This window comes from Phragmites australis, chromosome 15 (genome assembly GCF_958298935.1).
Source record: "Phragmites australis chromosome 15, lpPhrAust1.1, whole genome shotgun sequence".
NCBI lineage: Eukaryota > Viridiplantae > Streptophyta > Magnoliopsida > Poales > Poaceae > Phragmites > Phragmites australis.
Genome location: NC_084935.1, coordinates 30,243,329 through 30,263,702, shown reverse-complemented (window position 1 = coordinate 30,263,702; position 20,374 = coordinate 30,243,329). Strand labels below are relative to the sequence as shown.

Genomic DNA, 20,374 nt, shown 5'->3' with positions numbered 1-20,374 from the left:
TTCAATAAAACTATTCGTCATTAATAGTGGAATACAAGAATTAGAAGTTGTGTTAGTACCGGAAAATATGTACGGACTGCCATCGCATCCGACCTGTCCGTATCGTGTATCCCACCTTTCATTACGTACCACTTGTAGGCCCTATTCGAATACCAACAAGTAATTATCAATTCATAAATAATGTATAAGAATTTTAAGTATGGGAGACTTCCTTTACCTCTGTATAATATCAATGAAATCTTGGTAGAATTTTTGTTGGAAATCGGCAGAGTCAAGGACCACGAGTCTGCTCGACTTCGGCATCAGCATTATACAAATGTAGTGATCGCTACATGAATACTTCTGTTAGATTCTTGATCGATCAACTAAGTTGAACACTTATGTTAGATTCATAACGTATCACACTTACTTAAAGTTGTAGGGAGTGAAGATGCAGTTCTTGTCCTGCATTTCAAGCATAGCCCTTCCTACGTAAGTTGACATTTCGAGCCTTTTTGTTTTGGTTGCTTCTTTTATGACCCGTGCTTTATCCTTTTTACTCTTCCTCTTAATCCTAGGGTCATCAGTCCTTATGTTCACGATCATGTTTGGCTGGGAAATTCGTTGCGGATCAAGGAATCTGACAGGCCTCTTTAACTTATCTGCATCGTTAAATTGCATCCTACAGAACAAATTAATAGTCATTAGCTTCTATAACATATATTGGTACACTTATGAACGTAGAGGTAGATTGTTGGCACTTACAGGCACCAGGCGCTTATGAGATTGATGTCAAGTTTGTCGATGCGGAACACAGCGTGCATGTCCTTGAAATCCAACATGAGGTAGTTGTCTCCGCTTAGATAAACGTTAGCGGGGACAGAAGCAGTGATTATGGAGAGGCCAATGATGCTCAGGGTGTAGCTCTGGCCTAATTTCAAAATGCACCAAGTCCTTACGTGACTTGATTCCATCCTTTGTCTTGCCTGGTATGTCTAGTAAGAGGCCAATGATGCTATCACACACATTCTTCTCAACGTGCATTACATCGATGCTGTGACGGACGTCCAAGTCCTTCCAGTAGGGCAAATACTTAAAGAAAATTGGCATCTTCTTCCACAGCGTGCTGGTCGGCGTCTCACTTTTCTTCTTCTTTGTACCCTTCGGCGGCTTCCCAAAAACAACCTTGATGCTATTGACCATTTCAAACATTCATGCCCCGCTGCGAGGTTTCGAACCAGTATCTTCCTCAACCGTGTTGTCAAAATGTTTCTTCATATTGCGGTATCTGTGAGTTCTGAGTAAGAACCGTCGGTGGCGGGTGTACACTACCTTCTGTGAGTACGGAAGGTACACAGATGCGGTTTCATCTAAGCACACTGCACATCCTTGCTTCCCTTTAACCTGTCCCGATAGGTTAAAAAGGGCGGGATAATCATTGATGGTAACAAAAATCATTGTTTTCAGCGTGAAAATGAGATCCATTTCCACAGGCAGTCCACGTAAGGAACCGCCTGTGGAAATTACTTTTCACAGGCGGTCCTCGGCCGCACGGGGCCGCAACCACTTTCTCAAGCGGTTTTTCCTACGAACCGCCTGTACAAATCAATCCTAGGTGTCTCGGAAAATAGGTTTTGTAGTAGTGTACAGTTTTTTAAGTATAAATCTTATCTTTCCCTATAGTTTTAACAAATTACCAACAATATTATTCCCTATAAACATATTACCCACAGTTATGATAGATAATTAACATATATAAGAACTACAAACCTTTAGCCGTTTGCAATGAAACCGTTGGGTAAGTTTGTTAGTCGTGTAGTGACTTGTGGTCTTGTGGACGTACGTACGTCAGAGGATCGTTGTTCATTCTGGCCATATATAAACATGTGCATATATGGCCTTGCTCTCTAGAAGCTACCATGCACACAACGTAGCGCGCGTACGTACATGCTAGTGAAAAAACATACTGAAATAATACGTTTGACTCCCCCGGCACTCCCAGCAGTCCCATATATAGTTGAGGTGTAATTTCCACATGGAATAAAACTTAAATAATGTTATATATTAGACAGTCACTCTGGTTACCATGGATATATATGCTTGTGCAATATCATGTCCAATCTTGAACTTGACTGTGTCAATACACATGTACCCGATATATAGATACAAATCTTTACTTCTTAATGTCAACTTCATCCGGCGGTGTGAATACATGACTGGATCACATGTACACTAAGATAAACTAACCCTACGTACTCTTGCAACTAGGCAAATTCAGCAACACTCCAATTTAAAGGGCCATCAGACATGTTACACAAGTCGTAAGTTCACACTTATATTAGCAGCTGCAAGTGTTGTTTAAATAAACCGCCCTGTACATATATATCTACATTGATTAGCTAGCTTATACACAAGAAATAAGTGCAATCACTAGATCAAAACTATGATCCCTCATACTCTAATATATATATACTCTATACTCCATCAGGCGCCAATAAAAAACAAGCGTTAAGTTCTCCTAAAGTCTAAATTATTTTAACTATCGCCACTGGTATATTCATCAATATTTATCGATACAAAAATTATGACATATTATATTTGCCTCTAACATTTTTTTACTTATGATGTTATAAATTTATAAGGTTATACAAAGATATTACTATAAAAACACCAATAATAATCATAGGTTACCAGTGATTTGAACTGTATGTATGAGCAATTAACCACCAATTATTATTCCCTCCCAAACCATCTCTCCTTTTGTAATATTACCAGAAAAAAGGAGAACGCTAAACATGAATCCAGTGTTTTAAGTGGTTCCAGCACCAGATTTTGTAGCCATCAATTTTTTTTTTGTGATTTTTGCTCAAGAGGTTGGGTATTTGAGGTAAGAAAAATTCATGTATTTTTGGACTCTCCAGCACCTGATTTTTTGTTCATACCTACAGTTCTTGTTATTTTTGTTTGGAGTTACAATTAGTGTATATTAGAGTTACAACTATTTTTTAATGTAATCTTCAAGTAGTGTTGGTGTAAACCAAAATTTGAATGCTGGAGTCCTTAAGAACACTCAAATCTTGACTACTACCAAGTCATATCAAATTTGAGATGCGCATCTTAAATTGTATGGCTAAAGATTCATATGTTGCCAAGCCCAAAAACACTCGAAAGCTCTATAGAAACTACCCCAAAAATGTCATAAGATGTTCTGTATCTGATTTATTTTACTGTTTTGTTTTTCTTTCCGAAGTGTCCTCTCGGTGCCCTTAAATCATTGTGTATATTTGTTTGTGCAGATGAATATACTGTGTAATGAATGATTTGTATTGAGCCTCGTGAGTTGTTTATATAGAGTGCATAGTGACTTGGATCCTAAGCAATCCTAGAGATAAAATGAAAACTAATCCTACTCTACCATAACAGTCGGATCCTTACCATATACTCTAACATCTCCCGCAATCATAGTGTGAGCAATGCAGATGCTCAGACTAGAGTAGTGGAAGCCGACAATTCACTGATAATGATAGCACTGTTGTTGCCGAGGTAGCTAAGAGCGAGGTGGCCGTGGTCGTAACCGTGGAGGAGGGTGCAGGTCAAAAGCACCAACACGAGCACACGCGTGCACAAAGTCAAGTTGATCTGCCCGAGACCTCATCTAGCGGCGGTGACATCCTCAAGGAAAGCACTAACTCAGAGGAAAGCACTAATTCGGAGCGATAACTGGCGTGGTGGATGAGGACGAGCAACATGGGGTGGAGCCACTGCCCAGAGAGGCAGCGACCACATCAATGATGGTGTGACCACGAGCGCCGGTGGTAAAGCTTGGGAGGGCACGCAACAACAACCTCGTTCTCGGTGGTGCGAGGCTCATGATCATGGATGACGGGGTTAACGACGATCATCTGGCTTGACGACGATGTGTAGACTGGGCGCTCGGAAGGCTACAAAGGATGAGGCCATGTCGATGAGCGCACCATGTCATGCCATGGTGCCATCAGAGGAGAGAAGGTGTTAGAGAGATCGAAGCTGAGGTGGAGAAGTCCAAAGCAGAGGAACTTCGACGGATCGATAGGGAAAAACCCGATCTTGCGATCAAGAGAAAACCTAATCTAAAGATTGAATCGGGAAAAACTCTAAGCTGTAGCCGATTGGATGATCGGTGACATGACTAAACTATGGGTTTCGTGACCCAGAGAGAGACCATGGAGATCATATGATCTCCTAGGGATGGCGCGGCAGAAGCTATGGAGGTGGCAGCCTAAGAATGGCGCCAGCCTGATATTATATAAGAAGATGTAAAAACTACAATGGATAATTTGTATTGAGCCTTCTAGATTATTTATATAGAGTACATGATGACTTAAATCTTAAACAATCCTATAAATAAAATGAAAACCAATCCGACATTGTGATTTGATGAAATGTTTGCTCCCCGAGCATCTGATGTGGAAAGAGAAAGCAACTAACTGCAGTAGCTAGCGCCAGCGGCAGCAGTACTGAACAAAACTGCAGCAGCTAGCTAGTGCCCACTGTGCACCAAAGCAAGAGACAGCAGCTGCCTCCAGCTCCTGAATTGAAATCAGCAACAAAACAAACTGCACACAGCCACCAACACCTAAAAAACGTACAGGTTAACCTTAATTTGAGAGGACTTATCATCATCTGCTACTGGCAAATTACGTAAAACCCCATTAATTAGTTTCCTTTTCTTGATCCTCTTAGCTAGCTAGCTGTTCCTATACCTCTCATCATACGCTACTTACAAATTAAGGCCATAGAAAAAGTATATGTATATATACTGGGATGCAAATGCGATGAAAGTATCTGTATAAACATGTCATATCATCACATATGGTATTAGTACTGGCAGCTACTAACTAGCAAGTATTCCAGTCCGCAAACAACAAAAGCACAGCCTTCTCCAACTTGGCGTGCACCACTGACGACTACCAGTCGTCGCAGCAGCAGTAGTACTAGTACCAGCAGGCAGCAGCTAGCATAGCAAATTAAGCAGCCATGATGAACACCACTGCAATGGAGCAAATGACCAAGTACTACTGGGGTATGTTGGGCGCAAGGGCCGCCGCCACTGGTGCTACGACGACGACTAGCATCAGGTCCTGGCAGCCACCGGCGCATGGCAGCGGCGGCGGCGAGCCGTCATGGGAGGAACTGGCGTTCGCGCGGGACGCGGCGGGGCACCTCGGCGGCTGCATGTGGCCGCCGCGCTCCTACACGTGCACCTTCTGCGAGCGAGAGTTCCGGTCCGCGCAGGCGCTCGGTGGCCACATGAACGTGCACCGCCGCGACCGGGCTCGCCTCCGGCAGTGCGCCTCCCCGGATCATGACGTCGTCCAGGACGCGCAGCAGCAACAGCCGATCGCCTGTCCAGATGATCATCAGCAGCAGCACCAGCTTCTGCAAGTGCAAGAATCTCCCTTGTTCAGGGCGAAGGCAGTATTTCTCTCTGACCCTAAATCTACTTGTGATGGTCAACTAACTTATAATAATAAGGAAGAGGCTGTGATTAGCACTACTACCTCTCCTTCATACATATCAACCATCATCAAGGAGAGCAAGAACAAGGTCGTCATATCCATACCTGCAGCGACAGCGGAGAGGAAAGAAGCTCTAGAAAGGGACGAGGAGGTCATGGCGGAGAGGAGGAAGCGGAGGAGAGTCGATCAGCCGCCAGATGAGGCGGTGCTTCCCTTCTTCTTGCGGCTGCCGGCGCCGTGCGAAAGAGTTGAACATGATGCAAAGGTACCCAAAGTAATCACAAGCCCTAGCTCCAGTTTACTTCATCTCGCGGGCCGGCAAGAAGTGGATCTGGAGCTCAGGCTTGGGAGTAGTCCTAAAGTAGCGTGAGTGGATCCTTAATTCTCCAGCGTCATCTCTTCTCACCATCTGATCTTGAGTGTGTGCGTGCACAATTGAAACATATATGCTTCATCGATCCTTGGTGATTAGGATTTTTCAGTTTTTCTTCCTCCTCTCTTCTCGATTAATTTGTGTGTGGGTTTCTTTGGTCATCTTCTGCATGATTGTTCTTGATTTAATCAAAGCCGACGTGTCGTTGGCCAAAGGCCTTATTCTTCTCTACATGATTGTCGAGTTCTACGTACAGATACATCAACAATATTTCAAGTGCTGCGGATTGTAAACAACTGTTGTAATAGATTGTATGTTAATTGTCAAACTAATACTATATAATTGTGTATATGATCACGAAATCAAAACATTGATATTATATGCAGTACCTTATAAAATTTCCCAGCTAAATAGGTCGATATGACCGGATTAGAAATGATGAACCTTTCTATGTGTTCGATTTCTCTTCCTTTGACGCCTATTGGTACATGATTCGCTAATTGTTGGATTGTTGTTTGTTGATGATCACTTGCTTCTATGCTTTTCCTTCTTAACATAATGGTAATTTTGTTTAGATTTGGAGTAATGGATCATTCAAGTACCTTTATTTATCACTGTTCGACGAACATAGAAAGAGGAGCTTGCTGGGGAGCTTGTACAAAAGATCAATTGAAATTGAAATTAAATAACAAATATATATCAATAAAAACGATTGCCATTATTTTTCCAATAAAAACGATTGCCTTAGTTTGTGAGCTGTATATTGTGATGCATTGGCCTGCTGGTGCTTGATTTCCCCTTCAACCATAAGCAAGCTAAGGTTGCTTGTTATTTTAGTTCAGATCACAAGCAAACAGTAGATAGGGCAAAGTGGTCATCTGTTCTTGTCTTATGCCCTATATGTATCTCTATGGGGCAAAAGGTCATTATTGTAAGAAATGTTTCTCCATTATTATATCATATCAAGATTAGAGTACTGATATAAAGGTGGGTATATTTTAACAATGGTTTATACTATTATGTTACAGTACACTGACACTTAATGTACGCACACCACACATTATGCTATCTTTTTTTTCAGGTTACCAGTTATATATGAGGTTTTTTAAGTATCTTTTTTCTGGATTTGTTTGGATGGTCCTTGCCTCGCTAGCTTGATCCATATATGCATTGTACAGTGGAAAGCTTGTATTGATCACACCAGTTGAGACAGAGGGAACAAAGCACCAACCGGGTGTTGATGATGCATGCTGCCACCATTGTCTTCTTTGTCTGGTCTGGTCTGGTCTGATCTGGAGAGGGAGATAGAGAGAGAGAGAGAGGTCCGTGCATGAGAGAGAGATCCGTGCAAGATGCAGCAGTGCAGGGGGGCACAGTGTTTGCATTATTCCATGCATGGCAGTACGTACGTATCCATCTCGATGGCATGGGTATTCGGTGCTGGAATGTGTCAGTGGCATATACTGTGAGTGGGTGGACGAGAAGGCGCTTGCATTGTGACACATCTCTGCTATGCAAATGCATAAAGCGAGCATGCTCTGCTCTGCTCTGGTCTCGACACATCACAATTTTTTTTTTTTGGTGAAAGCTCGAGATATTACAATACACATATGCACACTACTCTTAATTAGGTCTGTATAAATATGCATTTAGGTCTAGTGTCTCTCTGCTGCATACAATTGGCTCTTCTAGCTAGTATATATATATGGAGAAGTTTTACTCCAAAAATATTACCTCAGTACTTGCAAAGTTCACAAAAAGGAAGAAGAAAGAAACCCACACACAACTATCTGACGAGAGAATGATTTACCTACGATCTTAAGCTAAATGAAATGTGATTCCTCCGGTGACAAATTCAAAATATTTGAGTTGCCCAAATGAAAATTATATGCAAGAGCAGATTTTTGGAAACAGAAAAACCTTTATAATAAAAGTCGCAGTCTATGCTGCCAACGATTCTTTGGTGATTAATTTGTTCACAGAATTGCATTCCGATCCATGAAGCACATGCATGTGTAGAGCCAGCTATATATATATATATGCTCACAGAATAAATACTATATATATCATTGAGGTAGCTATACGTAGCTCTGATCAGTATGCATGGTTTCCCTTGAATATATATGTGGGTGTCATTCCCTTCTTCTTTGATTATTGGTTTGGTTAGGTAAACCCCTAGCTAGTGGCTGCTGATTAATTGCAGCTGTTTCTTAATTCATTCATGCTAGCTAACTACACAGCTAATGTTTATACGAGATCGACTAGCTCAGATCCTATTATTGAAGATTGCATCTATATGATATAGTACCAAGGATAGTGATCATCCTGGCCCATTTTTGAGAGGCCCGTGCCATTGCCAACCACGAACTTGCTCTGCAGAATGATTAAATAAATAACCTCCATCTGCGAGTACAAGACTAGACACGGATCTACCTTGGACTTCGGAAAGAAAGGCCAGGAAGCATGAACGCAAGGGCAGTAGGAGCAGCTATATATTGTAGCAGACGATCGAGAAGGTACCACATCACTCTCTGTTGGATCCTCCGGTTCAGGTTAACTTACGATTTCAGTTCACTGACCCAATTCCAATTGCAAGAAAAACTACATCCTGCATGCTAATGTTCATATCCAACATGGTACTAGCTGGAGTAGCAGACCCTACTGCCGAAACTGTTTTGCTTTTACATGTTTTCAGCTACTAGAATAGAATATATCTAACGACACGACACCAATCAGCAACTCGTGGCTCCATCTACCGTACGTAACTTTCCACGCCCAGTAACTGCGATGATCTCCTTAACTCTCCTCATAAATTCATCTTGTCCCTGTTCCTTGTGAGGCATAATCTGCAAAGAAGAAGACAGCACCCAAACCTTTGCATCCAGTGTTCTAAGGGCCTCAGGATCACGGTCATAATCCTGCCCAGACAAAGGAGAGAGATAAGGACCAAAGTCAAGCAGCACAATGGGTGATCAAGCAAAAGAGAAGACAGCAAAGATTGACAAGGCCGCACTACCTTCTCAGTAACTAAGACAATGGTATCTTTGTTATGCTGATCCACGAGATTCCTCACTGTTTCCTGGATTATTTTTAGGTCCTATTGGAGGTAAATAATAAGAGAAAATCGATCACCAAATCATGAATGACAAACTCATAAGATATACAACTACAAATGCTGTGCTGCAAAAAGCTGTTCTATTGTTTTAGCTGAGAATAAAAGTAACTTGATGCATTATTGCAAGATGTGGTTCAGATATCTTGCAAGCCCATAAGCAAGAAAAGGCATTCATACATGTTGGATATGCATCTGTGTGCCTTTCGATTTAAGGCTCATTCTGAAAGTAGGTATCTTGATTTGTTTGTGTGGAGCGTTTCAGTTAGAAGTAGTGAAAAGAGGAAAAGCGATGGCTGTACTTACATGAGCATTGAAGAAATGGTGATCACTAAAATCCAGCCTGTCAATTTTGAGTGGACCAATCTGCAGCGGCATAGATAGATATTACAATTCAGCATAGATATTTTGTGATTTGAATATTTGATGATCTATTGTTTGTTTGTTAGAGCTGACATCTTTAGTTTTCCATCAGGTATATATTCATTCCTGTAGAGTATCCAGGGATGGATCAAATGCTTATGACTGATTTAAGGAAATGGATAAGCGTGTCATAACTATTCCAGGTAATAAAAATTTCTGATAAAGCTGGGCATTCACACCTTCAGTGAAACATATGTTTTGCACGTATACTAGGTTTAATAACTAATAAACAGAAACCCTTGCTAACAATAACATGTTCTTAAATGTGCAATATTGTCTTCCCACAATACATAGGATTACAACAGGCAGCATAGGACAAAAGGTAAGACCAAAATAAGAGGTTCTAGGCAATGGAAAGAAAACAAAAGTAAGTCAAAGAAATATATTACCTCCCTGACTGTATGAATGAAAGCATCTGGGCAGCCAATTGCAGAAACACATAGCACAATCTTATCATTCAACACGTTAAGAGGAAGTCTCTGTAATGGATGGTTAACTTCAAAAATATGTGATGGAGTCAATCGACTGTAGAACACTGAGCATGTCGCGCCATTATCCTCAAGAGTAGACTTAATAGCTTTAAGTTGCATGTCAGAAGCCTGTGTAGTAGTAAATGGTAATTCAGAGAACAATCCAAAGAAATTATTAAATTGCTTCATGTAAACATCTTCTAATCCACACGACTACATCTGTCACCTCTTACAGTGATGTTATAGTTCCCACTGTCGTAGGGTCTTCTAATCTTTGTCATAGAAAAAAGAGGGAAAGAAAAATTGACTATTCTGGTCTATATTTGTATTTGGTCAAGTTTCAACCTGTAACATCATCCACTGCTAGAGAAACAGAAACTGAAAAAAGTGATAGTTACTGTATATACTGGTTCAAGTTCAAATGCATACCTGACGATTAATAGAAAAATAAACGGAGACTAAAATTGGCCTTCTCATGTCCTTAGGTTCTCTTATCTCTCAAACTACTTCAACTTCACTCATTGGTTGGAAGTTCCCCTTTGACTTCGCTTAATCGTTATTTATCATATGGAAATTCAATTCACAATGTGCGTGTGAGAGAGAGAGAGAGAGGATGCACTTTGGAATTTTGGAACAACTCTATGTTTAACGTCAACTAAACTTCAACAGCACAGTTTTATGCATCCGCCACCAGTGTCTCACACCATGACCGTTATGGCAACGTTGTAAAACTAAAACGAAAAACAAGACAAGCTAACTAGAATCTAGAGAATATTTCTATTACCACTTACCAGGTCAGCATTATGAATGACCACAATATCAGCTCGACCAAGTGCGCTCAAAGGTTCTCTCATGGGTCCTCGTGGTATGAAATGAGTGTTCCCCCACGGTGTCAACCCATTAACCATCACAATCTCGACATCTCGAAGCAAGCTCCAATGCTGCCTAAAAGGAAGAGAACTATAAATGGTGCTATCAAAATATATGTTCCCTGAAGGAAGAAAGATGTGTGATTAATCGGTATAAAACTAAAACTACTAAAATTATTTATTATTTATCATACAAAATGAATATACATCAGCTGTACCAGTACCAGAACAATATTTGTGTAAAGCCGTAAACCACTTGTTGATGGCTTGATTCATATACTATGCTGCGAAACATTTTTATTATAAAACAAAAGATCAAAAGCATCATACCTGCATGCCGTCATCTAGTATGGCTACTCCAATTTTGCCAGATTCCAGGTTGCAGGTTGATGAATGATTCTTCTCAGTGCAGAAAGTGTAAGAATGATGGATGTAGCCATATTTTTTCAGCATGGAAGAAGCCACGGCTGCTCTATTTGCGCCGATCCCAATCTTGGCTGAAGTATCGGAAAGGCGCCTCCGGAGCATCTTTGGCTCATCGCCGCCTGCATAACCCTGCACCCCCGATGTTAGGTTCCTTGAGAAAATATAGCGTCACAACAACGACACAGAAGAATTCCTGGTTGCAAAGAATGATTATTTTTCTTTCTTTCTGATGGAATAAAAATCTCAATCCAAGAACTGAGGCAGCATTGCTGAGTAATCTAGTCTAGTTTCAGCACTTTGAACAAAAAGGATGAGAAAAAAAAGAAGAGTGCAAGAGCCGACGGATCGGAGCGAGAAAACAAGAGGGTGGAGACTGACGGGAGTTCTCACCCTTGTTAGGAGGAGGGGCGAGATGCCGAGGCGGTGGAAGCTGCGGGCCAAGAAGTCGACCATAGGGGTCTTGCCATTACCGGCCCAGGTGAGATTGCCGACGCTGACAACGGGCACGGGGAGGGTGCGTCGCGGGCGGAATCGGGATGAGGAGAGGAGCAGGGAGAGGCGGAGGACGGCGGAGGCGGCGGAGAGGATGGGAAGGGTGAGGGCACGGTGGAGGAAGGGGAGGTGTGGGACGGCGGAGTCCGGGGCGGCGGCGAGGCGAGCAATGAGTTGCCTCGCCTTGTCGTCCATCCCCGTTGAGTGGCGGCCGGAGAAGGGATGGAAGGAAGGAAGGAAGGACAGGAGAAAGTGGTGGGCCTCGTTGATGTTGGGCCTTTTCATGGGTTCAAATCAGGATGGCCCTTATTCTTACATTGCATTGCTTCCTATTATTGGGCCTTGGCATCAACCAATCTAACTATATAATAATTCAAAAAAATATGGAATATAAATAATAAAATATTGAATATATTTTTAAATATATGGAATACGAATATTAGACGTCTAGGTATGAAAGCAAATAATAGGAGATTAAATATATTTTTAGAAGGAGAAATTGAATCCAACTTTGTACAGTAACAATTTGATCAACTCGGATAAACAGTGAAAATCTATCGGATTTATCATAACTCATGCATTTTATAGGAGTATAGAAGCATAGATATAGATACACACTCCATGTCTCAATTACGTCGGAATGAATACATTCCCTCAAAATATAGATATTTTTTTGGATGAAGGAATCTTTATTTTAAGATAAAATATTGTTCTGAACTTTACACCCCGCAAAACGCTAACGCACCAAGAAATTACATGAGAAAAAGAACTGAAACTGAGTGTGCATCAAGCAACACCAAGTCTCAAACACGTACCTACAAACCACCTTATGGACCAACATAAAGAAATGTATGTGTCTAGTGGTTTTCATAGCCCATATAACGATAAAAAAAAAAGCAACACCAATTATCTCACACTATAGGTTGAAAAGGATCTCGATAACTACTCAAACTCCAACATCCTCCCTTAAATAGGAGGCGACATCAGGTGCACCTGAAATGACTCAAACATCCAAAGTCATCCTAGCCTCGACAGCCAACCGCCACCATCAAAACACAAAATTGACCAACTAATGAATTTCAGTTGAGCATCTTCACTACAAAGCAGAGTTCGTACGACGTGGCGCAAAGGAACGGATTCGAGCACTAAGCATCGGACACTAGCTAGACTCCGCTGCGTATCATTCAAGAGGCAACACAAGGAGAGGAGCACGTCCGGCGATAAGGCCAGGTTCGTCATGTGGCGTCTGGAACGTCATGTGGCGTCTGGAACGTCACACCAGCTTGCAGAGGCACTGTTGCCGCCCAAATCCGACAGTCACCGCACCGGTTGCCGCCCTCAGCTCACTCACCAATGACAAACTTGACATCTGAAAGAAAACGAGAGGGAAGGGGGAAGGGGAAAGAGGGAGGAGAGGCAGCTGGCCGAGGGGGAAAGAGGGAGGAGAGGCAGCAGGGCTGACACGAACGAAAAATAAAATAAAAGAGTAAATTTTATAAATCTATAACTATTTACACCTACCTATCACAAAATTATAATTTCTGAAACAAGTTTCACAAAACTACCGATACTTGTGCCCAAGTAACATAAAACTATATTTTTTCACAAAACTAGTAACACAAAACTATATTTTTTACACAAAATTACAACTATTTTGTGCAAAATAGTTGTAGTTCTGTGAAACGCAAAAAAATATAGTTTAAAAATGCAGTTTTATATTACTAGGGACTCAAATACTTATAGTTTTGTGAAACTCATTTTAAAAGTTCTAATTTTGTGATAGTTAGGTGCAAATAATTATAGTTTGACGAAATTTACTCAAATAAAAGATATATATGATCAAATACAACTTTGATTTAGATACAATAGTTATATGTATACACATTGTATATCTATTATGTGCCTAGGCACAACGTAGTTTATCTACGTGCACACCTTCAGTTATAATCTCTAAAGCTGTATAGTTACAATCCACAAGATATATCAGTTACTACAAATATATATGATCATAACTCGGATACCTTCTCTAGTTATAACTATGTACTTTTTGTCATGTGATTGTAACTTATTCACCTATGTGCATACCCCAAGTTACGATCTTAAAAGTAGTATAGTTGCAATCCACAAGATAGGTTAGTTACTACAAATATATATAATCGTAATACGGATACATTCTCTACTCGTAATTATATGTCTTTTGTTGTATGATCTTAACTCAACTATCTGTACTATCGAAATTGACTATTTTATTAGTCGTAACTGACAGTTTTGTGAGTTGTAACTAAGGGTAACGCAACAGTAAACTACAATACATTTATAAGTAGAATAGACTATATATATATATATATATAGGTGTAGGTGTACGTAGAACATGCATGGCATACTGTAGTCTACTCTAGTGTAGATAGCTGTTTTGAATGATCAATATACTTATTCGCTAAGCAGCTCAAGCATAAGCCGGTGGGTAGGGTAGGGTGAGGCAGGGAGAGGTGCAGAGCCAGGTGCATACATGGCATGGCGTACTACGTACATCATGTATAAGTTGGCAAAAATAAAAAATAATCAACATACGAGATCATATTTATCAAAATAGACAATATTTTATCGTATTTATAAAATTAGTATGTGTATTTGGTACCTCATTCATCGAATACAGGTTTTCGATACTCCGTTCACTGAAAAAGGGGAGCCCATGAGTTGTATTAGACACCTTATTTTCCAAATACGATGCACAATATCATATTCGACACTTAATGTGCTAAATACAGCTGGCCCCCCTGTGTCAGTGCTTTCAACGCATCCCTCGTGCTACTATCCCCGCGTGTGGAAAGCAATCGTCCAGCGTGCTTCTCCCGCGTATGTCGTCACGTATGAAAAGCAAGCCAATGGTATTATATGAGGTCGCCATCAGTTGAGAAGCATCAGCGTGAGGAGAGGAGTAGCGCGAGGCGAGGAGCAACATCGCGAGGAGAGAAGGAGCAGTAAGAGAGGAGCAACGCGAGAAGCAGCAGCAGAAGGAAGGAAGGAAGGAAGGACAGGAGACAGTGGTGGGCCTCGTTGATGTTGGGCCTTTTCATGGGCTCAAATCAGGATGGCCCTTATTCTTGCATTGCATTGCTTCCTATTATTGGACCTTGGCATCAACCATATGTGACTAGAACATCACACGTGGAATCAATCTAGTATAATTCAAATAATGAAATATTAAATATATTTTTAGAATATATGGAATACAAATATTGGATGTCTAGGTATGAAAGACAAATAATAGGAGATTAAATGTATTTTTGAAATGAGAAATTGAAAATATATGGAATACAAATATTGGCCGGTTCTACAAATATTTTTGGAGATTAAAGGTACTCCTACATACTGGGAGTACCTTTTGTAGTACCGTCCGTGCACGTGTACCACCTTACTCAGCGGATTTGTAGAACCGGCCTCCAGACCCTTCCTCGAGGATCATGCCCATCTTCTTCATATTGTGGTAAGTGATACAGTAGTAACAATTTTCATTAGTTAAACCTCTGTATCACTGACATGACCCTCATTGTATATAGACCGAAGAGGCGTATGAGATGCATACGTAGGCGAAGTAAGCTTGTGGGAAAGCAAGTGGGTCATCAACGCGGAGGGATCGGAACCCTCTCCTGGACTACAAGAGGACAAGAGGGTCCTGCTTCCTGTCTGCTATACATGACCTAGGTGGTTGTGCCCTGTGCTGGATGGGATATTACCTACCAGCTATGGAACCATCATGCTTCGCACATCATGCACTTTTCCAGTACCCGTGAGGAACCCGTTCGGGCATAGTAGCGAGAAACACCTTCAGTAGCGGAGCATCATGTCTCATGTTTTGGTGTTGAGGACGGGGAGTGCATGCGGGCTCCTACGCCCCAGCAGTGGACACGGTCTCCTCAAAGTATGATGACACCTCCGCCTGCAGTATCGACTCTTCACAAGGACGTCATTGACTGTACATAGCTAATGCCTGACAGGAGCAGCATGCATGATTTTGACTGGGCTGCTGCAATGCAGGCCGCTAGCTTCATCGAGCTCTTTAGCAAACAGTACACCCAATATCCTGATGCACCTGGGGATTCACAGTGGTACCAGGAGGGGCAGCCTTCGGCACTCCGGACTCCATCAAAGAACGTACTAGGGGCGTCCACACTTCTGCTTAAGGATCCTTCATTATGGTACATACAGGACCGAGTTAGCGGGTCTAGATACACATTCGGTAGGGAGCGCAAGCCACTGGGATGAGGGCCACACACCCACCAGACGTGTACACTTCTGGAGATTGCATGCGACGTCATCATCATTGGGTAGACAGTGCAGTTGTTCGGTGCACTTGTACTTGTTAATATAATTACTTTTAATTTATTCACTATATTGTTAATACAATTAATTTTAATTTATTTTATATTTATCAAATAATTATGGCACATAACTTTATTTATTAGTTACTTATTAAGCTTTGTTACATATTAATTATGATATTTACTACTTATTTAATGTTTCTTAAATAATCAGGGATTCATACTTTGGTACAGAGCCATAACGTTGTAGTCAATGATCAATAAATCTATGGAGGGATCTTCAAGTATAGGCTTTCTATGGACACCTACAACGATTGATATAACACTTAATTCCTCTTTACATGTTGTACATGAAGTGAAGGATGATCCCTTCAAGGAGAACAACCTAATTTAAGCTATGGTCAAATTGCATGCAAGGCCCTTCTATTCCGTGTTAATCGCTCCGCTCTAACATGTACACACGGATGACCTTAGGGCCTTCTTGCACGACCAGCGTCAAATGTATCTCAGGGTGTGCGAACTAGCCGACCATCCTTCTGTGCTAGGTTTATCTAGGAGGCATAGAAGGATAGTGATGTTACCCGACCAGTATGTATCCCACATTTAGGCTCATTATTTTCTATTTAGTCACTCCACTTATCTTTTTTCTATTGATTCAAATCCTCTTCTTTTGCATTAGTCGTTTTCGAAAGACTGGGAGTTGATCAACAAAGACATCAAAACTTCTTTGTGATGTATATGCTCCTTGGCAGGGGTGTGATGCCTGGTTTGCATAGAAGACGATGAAGATCAACGAACCTAAGGGGTACAGGGTGCCCTCTACTATTCATCTAGAAAATGATGAGGATGATGATTTCATGCCCCCATGCATTGACGTTCCAACAACAATACAACATAACATTCAAGAAACACTGCAAGAGAACATTCACGCACCACATCGAGATGGCATACAACCCTGATGGCTTAAGATGATAATGACGATGATGATTTCATGCCACAACAACACCTCACTTCGTGGCCTCTATCTCCGGATGACACTGATGACCTTAAAGATGATGGTAGATTTGCTTGTACCCATCTTACAGCTTCCCATCACCATCTCGGAGACGATAACCATCTACTCTAACAGCATTGACTGGCACAACTGGTATTCTTCCGCTACTTCACGTCACCAATTTTCTCCACCATCTTGAGATGATCTTGGTATTCAACAGCTATGCCAGCCAGGAGGCTCTAGTTAGGGGTCGGCTGTGGTCGTTCTTATGCCGGGGCCAGAGTAGGGGACATGTGTAGTCTGTTTTATGTGTATGCTTAGGCAATGTATTTTGTTCAGACTGGTGCACGACTATTTATTTTTTTAACCTTTTCATTTCATTAGTTCAGTGAGGCCAGTTATTTACTTTCCCGAAGGCGTATCTACATGTTATACTTACGTTTTGTATCGACCATGATACCTAACGCCACAATAATTGTACCTTTCTTATGTTTGTGCCATATGTCAGTGTAACTGTGTTATATAACCATACTCGAAGAATTATTACCTATTGTTATTGAAAAACCTTTTTTTACCTCACAGAATTGGCGACGAAACATGGGCTCGTGAACTTATCCCTGTTGGGATGAAAAATCGAATGCTTTCGTAGGATTCCCTGACTTCCATGCAGAAGCAACAATAACTTCTTGCCGAACTTTTGCAAAATGAAATGACCACACCAAATAATATCTTTTATATGAAATCTCTGTCAAATATCAATATGACAACTTTTTCAGTTTTCATACTGCTCATTTATTCTGGTGCATAATACTCCCTGCTCATATATGTATAAGGACAAGGATACGCATGATCCGTACGATATTGGGGTTGATCATGCATATAATCATTAAGATCCATGGAGATCTCAATGCGCGTGGACATATGGATCCGCTGGCCTGGTTTCACATTTTGATGGGCATCATATCTCCGAACGTCGCCATCGATCTCTAATGTAAAGCAGCTCCTAGCTAGCTCTCATCCTCATCTAGCTGCTACATGGGATTGTTGGGGCATGTATAGATGATTGCTTCTCTTCTCGATTTGTGGCTAATGGCGTCTCGCGAGTCAACCTGTAGTTCCTGGCGATGGCTTTGCCAGGTGGCCTTACGTGCCAGCACACCCAGAAATGAGAACCAAACCACAAGTATTTAAGACAAGTTTTGCACCATATAGCTAGTATATGTTCAAGTGTGAATGCATGTGTGAATGCCCCGCGGATTTAATGGTTGGCCCGGCACTAGTCAACCTACCTCCCAGTAATGTTGGCATGCATGTATGCCTATCACTCTAGTTACAATTTAAAAAAAAAAGTAGAATTATAATTTACGAGATAGAGAATTATAACTAGATATAATAAAAAAAATTAAGTTGTAACTATATTATGGATGGACGTAACTCCTAAGGAATTTCTTGTCTAATGATATACAATATAAGAAACACGGTGGTAATCGTAGAACAATCTAAAACATAACTCCGACCCCCCCCCACCACACATATATATGGGGTAACTCGTTAGCTTCCCGTGTTACAATTATATACTTCTAGATGTACGGTTATAACTAACCTTGTAACTGATAGTTTTTTAGTTATAATTGGGTTGGCGTAACAGTAACTAGAATGAAGTCTAATATATATATATATATATATATATATATATATTGGCACGTTTAATGGACAACCAACGTGCCAGTGTCTTGATGAGCCATCCACATCTAGCAAATTAGACCGTGTCTTGTTATTCCTTCTTAACGAATGATACGCATCGCTATCTTCCGCGTATTTTTGAAACAAAAAATATATTGAGGCACCCTGTTTCGAGCTATAAGTGTACCCAGTAGTTCTTTTGGATCAATGATATTCTTCGTTTACTTTTTGTCCGGTAAGAATGTGAATCAATAATATCTGGATTCCAAAGCATTATGATGAGCTGCTTTGTCAGTAAAATCTCTTACCTTTTTTTTGCAGGTCCTTAAATCCAACTTTGTTTCACTTGCATGTATAGTAACACAAAAATACTTCTGATGACACATACACTGATATCATTTTCATGAAACAAATTCGAATATAAACTTTGTGTGTCTGTTATCCGCTAAAGTTTTGTTGATTTGGTTGTACGCGTTATAGAACTGAAGGTAGCAGTAAGTAGTGCGTACTAGTTAGTATTCTTCCACCCCATTTTCTACAACTATGAGATCAAACAGCTCAAATCACTTAGGTGGCAACTCACTGATGAACCAAGTGGCTAGCTTAAAACACCTGGCTATCGTGGAGTTGTACGAACGAGTTGCACGTCAACTATTTAGAATTCTCTGCGCAGAGGCAAGGTAGGTATTTAGAATTTGCAAGTGCTACGAGCAATAGGGAATTAGGGGCCGGGTGTGGACCGGTTGACTTGGCATGCTTGCTTAAATTGTGTATATGTGGCTTGTCCCTTTCTGGCAATCCTTTGGTCTCGTATGAACGCTTCATCCCGCTATATGACCCCACCTATATAGCTACTTTTGCTTTGCTTGCTCGGAAATATTTTATATATCCACACAGCAACCTACCAATTCAATCAGAATTTTTCTAGGACAAGATTTTGACAGGCCTAATTATTCAGTTAGGGATGAACATCTGCCTATATATTATAGTTAAATGCTTGTGCATTGCAACGAAATCGAAAATATTCACGAGATTATACAGATGACCGAAATATATTCCAAAATAACATAACGATGCCATTGTTCTTTTTGTCTGAATTCACATGAGTAAAAAATAACTTTGATAGTTAAATACTCGTGCATTGCAGCAAAAATCAAAAAATTTCACGAGATAATATAGATGATCAAAACATATTTCAAAATAACATAACAATGTCCTCGTTCTTTTTATCTGAATTCACATGAGTTAAAAAATAAGTTTGATAGTTAAATGCCCATACATTACAACAGAAATCGAAAACTTTCACAAGATAATGCATATGACTATGCCCTTGTTCTTTTTGTCATGAATTCACATGAGTGCAAAAGTATGCACGAGATTATAAGCTGCTTTCCTTTTTGGATGTATGGGTCAATTTGTTGTTGTTCTGTTACTAAAGCAACACAAAAATATCTAGCAACCCTTAGAGGAACCTATCTCAAAATTGAATAGAACACGTAAATATGAATTTCACAGCTCGGTGCATATTATAAAGGCATCAACAGCAAACTACGTCTCCACTGCAAATTTCAGCGAATCATTTACGAATTCACTAACTGACATCTATTGCAACAATAGATGAGCATCAATTGGCATTCTCTCTACATACCTACCTAAAATCAAGCAGCATGTCCAATTCATTGCAATATTCCTCATTTCAGTTAAAAACAATTCCCTATCCGCAATGCAATCAG

At 40.7% G+C, this 20,374-nt stretch overlaps 2 protein-coding genes across 2 annotated transcripts; one reads left to right on the top strand and one right to left on the bottom strand.

The window, feature by feature from the left end:
- Nucleotides 1-4,839: 4,839 nt before the first annotated feature.
- Nucleotides 4,840-7,339, top strand: LOC133892878 (zinc finger protein 10-like). The gene has a single exon (XM_062333865.1). The coding sequence runs from the start codon at nucleotides 4,996-4,998 to the stop codon at nucleotides 5,845-5,847; it is 852 nt and encodes a 283-aa protein (XP_062189849.1). The 5' UTR covers nucleotides 4,840-4,995; the 3' UTR covers nucleotides 5,848-7,339.
- Nucleotides 7,340-8,316: 977 nt separating this feature from the next.
- On the bottom strand, nucleotides 8,317-11,920 carry LOC133893710 (probable tetraacyldisaccharide 4'-kinase, mitochondrial). Its single transcript, XM_062334802.1, has 7 exons — nucleotides 11,541-11,920; nucleotides 11,055-11,279; nucleotides 10,647-10,796; nucleotides 9,775-9,984; nucleotides 9,269-9,328; nucleotides 8,867-8,947; nucleotides 8,317-8,768 (listed from the first exon to the last, which is right to left on the bottom strand). The coding sequence occupies exons 1-7, from the start codon at nucleotides 11,835-11,837 to the stop codon at nucleotides 8,583-8,585; spliced, it is 1,209 nt and encodes a 402-aa protein (XP_062190786.1). The 5' UTR covers nucleotides 11,838-11,920; the 3' UTR covers nucleotides 8,317-8,582.
- Between the last annotated feature and the right edge of the window lie 8,454 nt (nucleotides 11,921-20,374).